At 35.1% G+C, this 12,132-nt stretch overlaps 1 protein-coding gene across 3 annotated transcripts in view; it reads right to left on the bottom strand.

Annotated features, from left to right (window-relative positions):
- Nfs1 (Nfs1 cysteine desulfurase) overlaps positions 1-8,441 on the bottom strand; it is a 161,081-nt gene extending 152,640 nt beyond the window's left edge. The window contains exons 1-2 of one of the 3 annotated variants that reach the window (XM_090408057.1): positions 8,360-8,441; positions 1,158-1,317 (exon numbers count right to left, since the gene is read on the bottom strand). In XM_090408057.1, coding sequence (XP_090264183.1) covers positions 1,158-1,269 — 112 coding nt within the window. In that variant the 5' untranslated portion in view covers positions 1,270-1,317; positions 8,360-8,441. Of the gene's footprint in view, positions 1-1,157; positions 1,318-8,164; positions 8,276-8,359 lie in introns of those variants that run through there. The other 2 variants (XM_090408058.1, XM_090408059.1) reach the window with 2 other exon arrangements.
- Positions 8,442-12,132: the final 3,691 nt, after the last annotated feature.

Genomic DNA, 12,132 nt, shown 5'->3' with positions numbered 1-12,132 from the left:
TGGTAGAACTGGGATGAATTTTGGAGGTTTTCAATAAATGGTTAGCCATTTGATCAGGAGTTATCTCTGTTGTTTTGTGTGTCGTTGGTTCTGCTCCACCTAATTTTCTCAAAAGTGACTAGCTTCTCCGACTAGATGTGACGAAATCGAGTTCATTGATGGTTGAGAACCATCTTTCCTTTCTGTTTTTATCCAGGGTTGATATGAACTCCTTAGCAATAGCCGGATCTTCAGTTTCCTCATATTTGGCTAGGAGTTCCTGACTTTCTCTACTCCAACATGGGATATATTGTTTTCTGTAGCCTCTAGGGATAGAGGCTTTTTTTTGCAGATTTGAGTAGTTTAACAAATCTAGGATAGCAATTAGGAGTGGGTGTAATTGCTCTAATGGTTTGCTCAATTTGTTTCTGAAATACAGACCAGTTGGACCTGCAGAGATTCCATCTAACGATTGGTGTTCCGCTGATGACTGGGATTGATGTTCCTATCTCTATTAATGTAGGACGATGTTGACTATTAGGGAATCTGTTAAGGATGGTGATGGAAGAGGGTGGTCTTCGGAGTCTTTAGTGATTATGCACAGATCTGGGGTGTAGGTTCTGTTCCATCTGGCTGAGTAAAGAGTGCCATCCTGCTTGGCATCATAATTCAAATACAAATTATATGTATCCATCCAGTTTGCTAGATTATTACCATCCTGGTTGTTAGAGGAATAGCCCCACATGGTGTGATGGGAATTGAAGTCACCAACATAGACAGCAGGGTAAGGAGGAGGTCGGTCAATCTGATCAGGCCAGGATTGCGATGGAGGTTTGTAGACATTATAGATAGTGATATTGAATTTAATATTAATAACTAACTATTAAATAAAAGTTTTAATTTTATAAAACCAGATATTAAAAAACCATTTTCTTTAGCAAAATTCATAGTTCCTAGAAACTAGATACCAATTTGTAATGTGGGCTTAATGATTTGTTACAGCTGAGAACAAGAATGGAGAAAGTCTAGAAGAAGAAAAAGTGTATTAATTTATGAATGAGCACTTACATAAATTATACAATTACAACTGGTGAAGTTATATAATTACAAGAATAATATTATAATATTTTTATTAATTAAATGTATTTTTCATATAGAAATCACATGCGCATACACACCTCGATGTTCTGATGCAACAGCAGCTTGTGCTTGTGATGTTTGATTTCTGCTTGAGCATTTCTGCAGATTTCTTACAAGAGCTTTCTTGCTACATGCAACTGTTCTAAACATGCTCACTTTTTTTAATATGAAGACAAAAGTGAAAACTAATCAATTTCCCTGAAAAATTATGAAATATGAAATTTTTTTTTTCCGTTAGTGAATAAATTTTCTATGAAGTATAAATAGCAAATTAATGACTGATCTATTTTTAAATTCCACTATTTCTTATGAGAAAACTTCAGGCATTTGGTTGACAAAAGCCTGAATTTGGAGGGCATACTACATGCATTCTGAAGATTATAAAGTACATTGCTCCTAAGATAGGAGCAGAGTATGAAAGAAAATTAGCAGTGCAGGGCAAAGATAATCCCAAACAGTTCTTCTGACATTTTGCAAGTAGAGGAAGAATGTTTATGGCAGAATGATTTTAATGAATGTAGAAGTCAGATGGTAACTGAATCAACCCAAATAGTAGAATTACTATGTGAACACTTTGCAAGAGCATATCATCCAGGTGTACATATTGCATAATGAGAGAGGCAAAGACTTATATGGGAACTGAGATAAATGAAATAGAGGTGCGTAGCATATTACAGAACCTCAATGTGAATACAGTTATGGGATTAGATGGTATACCAGCTCAAGTTTTATGTGAAGGTGCTAGGGAATTGTCAGTGCCTTTGACCACAATGTTTAATCTAAGTCTCGGCTCTGGGTTACAGTGGGGAAAATAGTTCCATTGCATAAAGGAGGCTCCAAGACTGACTGATGTAGCAAATTACTGACTGATCAGGAGTTGTTGTCAAGGTATTGAAGAAGTTGGTCAAGAGCAAAATACATGAATTGATAGAAGGAAATGGGATACTGTATGGGAGCAACATGGTTTTGTGAAGGGTAGGTTGTGCCTCAGTAATCTGCTTGTGTTTTATAATAAAGTGGCAGCCGCGCTGGATAAAGGTAATGGGTTTACGGTGATACTGCTGGACTCTGCAAAAGCCTTTGACAGGATACCACATGGAAATCTAATCAATAAACTGCTGCACATGGGGATGGATTAGAGTTGGTGAGGTTGATGGAGCAATATCAGTAGTTTATTCAAGAGTAAAGTCTAGAAGAGGGCCTGTGACTAGTGGCATGCCACAGGGCTCTGTTCTTGGGCCACTACTGTTTATTTTGTACATTAAACGGTAGTTTAAGGATCTGAGAGGAATTGTTCAGTTGTTTGCTGCTGATGTAATGATGTTAAAATTTTGCAGGATTTGGATAGACTGGCAGTCTGGGCAAAGCAGAATGGATATCAGTTTAATGTGGTAAAGTGTAAGGTTATGCATTTTGGGGTGAAAAGATTACCAGCTGTATACCACACTGATGGAACTGTACTCCAGGAAATTGACAAAGCCAAAGATTTGGAAGTGTTGGTGGATAGGGAGTTGAAGTTTAGAGGACGCAAAGTTGAAGTGGCTAAAGTAGTTCATCAGATCACTTGGTTAATGAAAAGTACTTTGACAAGAAGGGTATTAAATGATAAGGCCCATTTGACTACTGCAATCAGATCTGGTCACCTGGGTTTCTTGGCTATGAGGAAAAGGTGGAGAAGATCCAGAAGCAAGTGACCAAGATGGTAGCAGGTCTATGGAATGAACTACAAAAACAGATTGAAGATTTGTGGGTTACTGAAATTGGTTAACAGGTGGAAAAGGGGGTGATATGATTGAGACATACAAATCACTGAAGGGTTTTTACAAGATTAATACAGAGGAAATTTTTCAGAACAGGTCTGGTGGGAGAACTAGGGGCCATCCTTTGAAACTGAGCAAGAGTGTAGTTAGCAAGGGTGTTAAAACTAGTTTTGTTTGGAGAGTGGTGAATGAGTGGAAAAGGTTACCAGAGTCTGTTGTGGGTGCCATGACTGTGAATGAGTTCAAAGCAAAGTATGATAAATACTGCACAAATGTTGGATAGTGATTGGCATGATGTTTAGGGATTCCTATAATAATATTAATAATAATAACAATGATATTCAGATGCAATAGAGTTGAAAAGCCACAGATTAAAGTGATCAAAGATCTACTGTATTTACTCAAATATAACTCTCCCTTGCATATATCCCGCTCCCCTGATTTTACTTCACGAAAAAATAAATTAACATATTCCTCACACATGAAAAAAAAAAAGTTAAAACTTAAAGAAATAGAATAGCAAATGGTGTTATGGCAGTTTGAATATTTTGGAATTCGGCTGAAAAGAATCAGCATTTCAGCTCAGCAATCGTTGAGTCATACAATCTTTTGTTAATACCGCACCAATCATATGCACATCTTCACAGCTGCACTATCTCTACCAGCCTACCTTTGCTGTCCATTTCGCACTCCACTTTCACTTCTCATTACTCATTCATGAAGGAATGTTCATAACATATCTCAAGTCAAGTCTTGTAAATTACTGGTAATTTTGCTTGAAATATGGGAAAACATTCAAGTTACAGTGTTGGTTTTAAACTCAAAGATAATACGATTCCAAAATGATAAAATGACTAGCAATAATGAAACTATTTGTTTTAAATTACAAAGCATTGTCACTAAAGATTCAAATATATTGAGTGATGAAGGTGAGCTGCTAATCGCATAAATAACGTTGATAATTAAAATTTAAATGCATTAATTTTATAAATAATGTGAGGAATTATAAATTTAATGACTACTGAGGATTTAATTATAAACATCGATTTAGTTTTTTTCCTGAAAAACTTTATTTTCCAAAAATTCCTGCATATATCTCGCACCACGATTTTTTAACTTTAATTTTGGGGAAAAAAGTATGAGTTATATTCAAGTAAATATTTAATATCCCAGTCCCAGTAATTACTTTCTAAATGCCTTCCAAGACAAAGTGAGCATTTGTTGAGCGAACTTTCTATACTATATCTGATCAAATGTCCCTGGAAATGTTAAGAGTGACTCTCCAAAGCAATGTTCAAAAATGCTTGTCTTTGTTCGTATGACTTTAATGAATTATTTAATTATGGTTCATCTGTACTTATGCATTCTGCTCAATGCATAAGTACATATGATTCAGTTGTTTTCCACATACATGTTATTTTTAGTGTCTGATTACTGTACACCCACAGATGTGAGACCCTTTGAAACTTCTGCGAATGTCAAAAGGAGAATCCATTCCAATAATAGGGTAATCAATCCATCTTGTGGGATGAGGTGTTTATTATTACACATCGGAAAATTAACTTTTCTTTTATAAACATTGTAGTTTTTAAAGTAGTAACTATTTTGCTTGTATAATTGGAAAATTTTACATATAAAACATGAGATTTCATACATCCTTTATTTTTTTTCTCCCCTTCCGCATGAATTGACTGTTCTTGGCAATTTGCCAGCCCTGGTTCTATGAACTGTGAGCATACAATGGACAGATTTTTATTAATTTAATATTTCAAAGACTGTTTCTACCACAAATTAAAGGATATAGAAGAGCCTAAATATGTAAGAATATTTGATAAAAGAATAAAATATGTCACTAGGGAAAATGCAAGTAAGAAACTTTGCGTAAGTGGATGGTCAGAATGACAGTACGATCAGAAGATGCCAAATAAGTGGAGTGTAAGTGAAAGCTGAGTGGGAAAAACGAAGGATAAGAAACAAATTAGCTTTGAAGAATAAAATAAAAAGACTGCAAAAGGAATTTAGTAACCAAAGTATATACATGTAGAAAGTTTTCTGCTTGATTACAATGTAAACGAATATTTAGGCTTACGTTCTGGTTTACACTTGTGATACAGTAAATGGAATAATTACAGATCAAAGAAATAATTAAACAGCAGGTTGAATCATTTCAATATTTTATTTGTTTGTCATCACAGAGACATCTTCAGGAATACACTGTTGAAAGTGTAATAACACATGCAATAAACAATAAGAAACAAGAAACAATAACAATAATGTCATTACCATTCTCTATATTCAGGACACTTAAGAAAAATAGTCTGAATTTCAAAGAAATATAATCTCTGCACTGCTTTCAAACCTTGTTTGATGCTGGATTCCCTTCTCAATTCTTCTAAGGGTCCACTTCTTCCCCTCTCTATTTCAAGGAACAAGGTTCCTTATTCTTGCATCTTATCATATTATGGTCAAACTGGGAGATCTGTTAACATCTGCTTAGAAGAATACAAAAAATGCATCCAATGCTACAACTATGATCAATCAGGTGTAGCAGACCATGCTTTGGATACCTTTCACAGAATCAGATGGAAGAAAACTATCGTGTTCCATCACAATAAATAACAAACTTGAAAGACTTTTTTTACAATCAGTTGCAGATTTAAAAAAAATAGCCTGATCTTAATAAATATGGTTGTATGACTTCCCAAGGTTTAGGAAACTTTAATTCTTAAGTCTCCTGTAAAATAGGTAAGGCTAGCTAGCTAACAGCACCTATAGAGAGACCCTAAATAAGACTTTTGTCTTCATTTAGTCTATTTTCAGTTCTTCTACTTATTGTTTCTTGTGTGTTATTATGATTTTAACATTGTCTTCATGAATGCAATGAAAATATTGAACGAATTTCATGCAGGTTTAATAATTTCAATGAAAATATTGAAATGATTAAACCTGCTGAATTAATTATTTCTCTCTGTGTTATAATTATTCCATTTAAATGTATTATGGGTTGATTACAATGCATATTATGTGTGACAAGAAATAATGTTTTATTGTTTTAATCCTAAATGCAAATAAGCATAAGATCCCAACATAACTTCATGACTAGTCTATTTGTATACAGATATACAGGTGTAAAAGAATTATGGGAAGGGTCACCCTTCCCATAATTCCTTTCAATTATAGGATATTATCTGATTCTGCTTAACAGATTATGCCCTCTCACACTCACTGTAATCACTTTGTAATAGACAAGTAAATAAACTGAATGTGAGAAGGGGTAATATATTAAGGAGAATCTTCTCTTCTAGATAGCATCAAGCATTTTAGATAGATATTTACAGAAATGAGGATATTTAAATTTAGGGAATGAAAGAATGCCTAGCAGACAGGCAAACGCAGTGAATAAATGAAAAATGTTAGGCATGGAAATTTCTTGAATTTGGAGGATGTAATAAGAATTAGGAAGAATGTGTGCGGGAGGGAGAGGCAATATGTATGAATGTGAGAAAATGAATATGGATGAAAAAGTGTACAAGGTGGAATGACAAAGAAGATTTTCTGTGGCCATTTGGTAATTACAATTGTGCAATATAAGATCACATTCAAGAAATACTTATCTAGAGATATGAGTAAGCTATGCTCAATATGATGAAGGAAAATGACCAACCAAAAAAAAAAAAAAAAAAACTCATTTGCTTAAGTGTATGTAAATTTTACATAAGTCTAGTTTCATTAGAATTCTTACAACTTCCATTTCAATTAAAATAATGTTTGTGCAGAGAACTGATCAAAATGTGTCAGTTCATAAACTTGGTAAATTGGACTTGTTCAAGATCAAGAGGTAAAGTACTAGTATTACAGTTGACTGAGGATGAAGACATTGCTGGAACAGAAATGATGTATTACATGTAAGAGCACTGGCCTGGTTGGCTGAGTGGTTAGTGTATCTGCTCTCCAGCCAAGAGGCTGCAGGTTCGAATCTCACCTAGGCATGGATGTTTGTGATTGTCTTTTACCTTCATACATTCATTCATACAAGTGAATGAACACTCTCCCAAGATGGACTGGGTCACCATGGGAGAAGTAGACCCAACTCTCCCACAATGAGAGAGGCCTTCACCCTGTAGTGGGTAGAAAACAGGCTGAACATGTAAGAGCACTTAACAAAGAAACTAGAAAAAATGATGTATACTGATAATAATAGCAGAATAATGTCATCTCAAAGGAAGTTGAGATGGCTCTGAAAGGTAAGAGGTGGAATGAGTTTCCTGATATCATTGGTTAAATGGATAACAATTCTGCTCTTCAACTAGCTAGGTAAAGGGTCTGAATTCCAATGCAACCATGGATGTTGATGAATACCTCAAGATTTTGATGGATTTCTGGATTACTAAACCCTTAGCCCACCCACAATACCATGATAAATTTATAATGTTTTGCAAGTGAGATTCATATTTAAAAAAATGCAAACAATAATGCCAAAATAATTAGAAAAGCATAGCTATATGACTAAATCTGTTGAAAGTTGGAAAGTGAAGAGCAATGATATGTTTAAAATATTAGCTTAGCAAATGAAGGATGGCAGATCATTGTGAAATTTCAATTATAGCAATATAAACTGAACACCAGAATCTGCTGATGAAATTAAGATAATTAAATGAATTATTTAATTATCTTGGACATCATGTAATGGAAGGTACATGGGGATGACAATCAGGTGAGATGAACAGTTACATGGAAGTCTCATGGTGAAAAGGTTACATGTATTATTATTTGTAAGCCAAGTCTACTGCCTCTAATGTCAAATAAGTGATGAAAATGTTAATGAATTATGTGATCTACCATAAAATGTGGATTTCTTCTCATCACAAATCATCATCAATTTCTTAATATGTACACTCAAGGGGGTGTACATATTATAATATATGCATATATATTATAATATATGCATATATTATAATATATTATAATATATGCGTTATAATATATGCACTCAAGGGGTGCATAGAAAACCATGCAGCATTGCAACAAACCATGTATCTCTGGTTGAAAGATGGAATCAAATGACTCAAGGATGGAAGGACCTTCATATATAAGATTTAAAACTGAAGGTAATGGTCTTATATGGGGTTAGCAGAAATGTTCCTTCCAATAAAAAGGCCAAGGGCAGAGAATACAAGTTTTGAAGCATCGCGTACTATGCACAGGGAATTATTTGCCTTATCATGATATTATTTATATGTATATGTGTCAAAGTTACTTGATTATGACAGGCAACTGAGACTAACCCGGCAAGAGAAGAATAACGTGAAGTACACAAAAAACATGGAGTTAGTTATGTTTAACTGATAGAATAAAAATGATGCAATATTAGCACACATATTCTCTAAAGAGAATTCTTATCTGGTAGCAACCTAATTGATACTGCAAAGCATATGCAAAAAGAAACGCTTAAAAGAGATGGAAACAATTCAATAAACTACATTTAAATAAGATGCAATCATCAGTAACCTACGATACCACGACGCCACAAACAGCATATTATGTTTCGATGGTATAGAACTGCTAGCACCATCTAACGTACAAAAGTCTTTTATGAACAGTATATAATGATGAGAATTTAAAGAATCTTCGTACTTTCTACCCTAGCAAGGATCTGGCCAGGAATTGGATTGACAAAAGAAACAAACGCATCCAACTGCTTACATACAAACGGTAAAATACCTAGACAGGTAAATAAAACCAAGAAAATGAACATTAAACACACCGACACTTAAGTTAGTGAATGTTATAAGTGTAAGTGTGTATGTGTTCGTGGTAGGATAATAAGGCATCTATAATTATTATTATTATTATTATTCCTGATACCTCCAAGGAGTCCGAAGACTCATCGCGGGAGGACATCTTCAACTGTCTCTACACCTTACCTCTACTACGAATCAACGCCATCTACCGCCCACCTCCAACACCACCACAACTAGTAATTTTTGTCTGTAAATTGCGTGTGTTCTGAAGGGCCGATTTGTATGTATGCGGGATGAAAAACCCGAGTTTCCGGGAGAAAAAACCCTGCTACCTCCGTATGAGATCGGCTAACTCACCATCGATTGAAACCGACCAGATAAAGATTCCTCCCGTCGCGACGAGAATCGAACTTAGGCCTATTCCAATCGAAGGGCGCAATGTACCGTCGTTCTTCCAATTGCGCTACGGAGGCGCAATGGAAAACAAAAATAACATTTATCCAGTATATGCGCCAAAATAAACAGAAGGGATCGCGATTATTTCAGGAACGGTTGAAGTAAAAAACGGCTGTTAGCAAAATCGCCGATAACATTGACGAAGTCTATTTCATAGTAATGTAGGTAATTCTTAATCAAATTTTATTTAGAAAAAATACTCTCAAAACTAGCAACACTTACAGCAATTGTGAGGAAAATTCGCAGTAGTATTACAATATTTGGAACTGAGTTTTCGAGACTATATTTTAGAATTAACTGCAAAAGTTCAAAAAGGTTCGAAGTGCTGCCCGGGGCGGACTGCTCCCTCCGCACCCTCCCAGCTACGCTACTGTCTACTCCAAAACTTGACTGTTTCTTCTGAGTTCAGGTGTTCAACATTGTGTTCAGATTTCACATCACTATATTGGTACTACTGGTGCTGGTTAATTATAAAGTGATTGTTTTTCTGTATTCATTTATTCTGCTTTCATAACAAATGAACTTTTTTTTTTGATGTGGCCACAATTCTTTGTTTTAATTCTTCTAATATTTCAGTTATAGATTTTTCCCTTATAATAGCTATACTAGACTGCTCTTGATCTTTTCCTCTTTAAGGTTTTCTTGTTTAAATTCTTTAAATTGCTAACATACGCACGAAGTCTGTTAATATTTGATTCTTAAAGCAATTTCCATTTTGCAGGTTCGTATTTTTGGTTTAATAAACTGTCTTATTGTATAACTAAGCTGTTTTATAACTACAATTATAGCAGTTTATATCAGTTGATCTATTTCTTCAAATATTTTTCTAGAAACTGTTTTTTTTTCTATTAACAAGAATAGAAAAAAAGTTGACGTTCAATATTACAGCTAGATATTGTCTTCGACTTTGTTTCAGTGTAGCTCATCGCTGTCGTTCTCAAATTATCTCCGCGTTCTTGATGTGTAGCATTCAAGAAATGCATCTATCCATTATTCATTGAACATCATCAGATGAAGTATGATCATTCCGTTCCTCAATGATGTCCCACACCAGTCCTCGACAGGTGGTCCTCTTATATGTCCATCTGGAGGTTTCAATTCTCTTAAAATCAGCTACTACAGACACTAATTCCATCCATCCATCTTATTGAGGGTCTACTACTTCATCTTTTTCCAAGAAACTTATATTCTATTACTATTTTGAGAAGTTTTCCTTTCCTCCTTTTCAATGTGACAAAAATACTTCAGCTTTCTTCTGTCAGTATCTTTAAGAAGCCTTAAAGCCATGTAATTCATTCTGGAACCCATTGATTTGATAGTCTTAAGGTACTCTTGTTTTTCAGGAGATTCCCTGTCTATATTCGCTTTTGCTACCCTCTTAATTCTGGATTTCATTCGTAATATGTTAGGCATCATCATAATCATCTCATAATTAACTTCGTTACAAATAAAGACCATTTGCCTTTAACTGTTCTTCTTAGAATCGCATTTTAGTTGGCAAATAAAAGTGCTTGAGTTTTGTAATCCATTTTTAATCTAATGTCCACACACACACCATAGAACCTAACACGAGCCTTGCTGACTGAGGTGATGACGGATTTGGTATGGACGCTTTCTTTCTTCTATTCACCAAAACGGAGGCACACTTATTCTGGCTGCTGTGCTGTGGCCTGTCTGACTAGGAAAATTACGTAGGTAGCTACGTTACCGCTAGCAAAAGCCTGCAGCATCCTTATAGTACGAAAGCTCTCCCCACGACCAGCTGGAGTCCAGTAGAGAGAATTATTATTAGTGTTATTATTGAATAAATGTGCTGGACATGGGAGACTTACATATGACTATATTTTTGATTCATCGTAGACTGGATCAGAGATTAGTGAGTTGAATAAATGATTAGTTACCACAAGTAACATGTATTGGATAATACCGCAGAGAATCGCAGCCAACTAGAATGCTCGACAGCGCAAAGACTACGTTCTTGTTGATTATTTGCTAATTATGCTTAATGCACAATGATGCTGAATGCCATTTATTTGCTGATGTTACACAACTCGAGAGTGGTTTAAAGAGTGAGGCACACTTCAAATCCTTTCATGAAGATTATGCGAAGTTTTGGCTTGGAAGGTTACCGTTGAGATGTTACACTTTGGAGAAATACACAACTATATTATATTCGCGGGACTATCTTCCAGAAAATGGATAAGATCTGTTGGTTATGGACATAAAGTAACATAGTATTATAGTTCAAAGGACAAATTTCAAGAACTGTGAAGGCTGCATATATTGTTGCTTTGATGAATACTATTTTGAGAATTCAATAATCTGAGATTGTTGTAGTGAAAAGGGTAATAAGATTATATACCACATTGTGCTTATCATTAGTCACCGGATTTCCATTTCTACGAAATTACGGAAAAGATCTTGGTAAGAGTGCCTTCTACAACATCAGGATTCTGGAATGCGTTACCAATAGTGGCTGAAGATGGCTGCTTAGTTGTCTCAGGTCATATTATAATATTATTATGATTATTACATGACACCTCCAAGGAGTCCAAAGACTCATCGAGGGAGGTCACTTACTCTACTACAACTCTCCGTCTCCACCATTCAATCCACCAACTACAACTACTTTCATCATCTACTCCAACGCCATCTACTTCCGACCACTATCACCACTAGTATTTTCACAGACAATCACAAACATCCATGCCCACGGCGGGAGATGAACCCGCAGCCTTTTGGCTGGAGAGCGGATACTCTAACCACTCGGCCAACCAGGCCGGCTAATATGATATGGCTATTATATTTTCTGGCTATACTGTATTTGGTTTCGAAGTAATATTTGAGCATAACTCTGTAGTGATTGCATAGGTGTTTTGCTGTAAATATTTTATGCTTTATGATTATAGTGTGAGTAAAACAAGAATCATCCTTTGTTTTTAAAACATCAGATTTGTCAATATAATTTTATTATTATAAATTGATACACAGTCTAAACAACAAATTGACTGGTGATACAGAACAATTCAGATTCTACCGAAGAATCTAAGAATAGT

Source organism: Typopeltis vanoorti, chromosome 18 (assembly GCF_054136105.1).
Source record: "Typopeltis vanoorti isolate ZY-2024b chromosome 18, IOZ_Tvanoo_1.0, whole genome shotgun sequence".
Lineage (NCBI taxonomy): Eukaryota > Metazoa > Arthropoda > Arachnida > Uropygi > Thelyphonidae > Typopeltis > Typopeltis vanoorti.
This window is presented reverse-complemented; position numbering and strand designations above follow the sequence as displayed.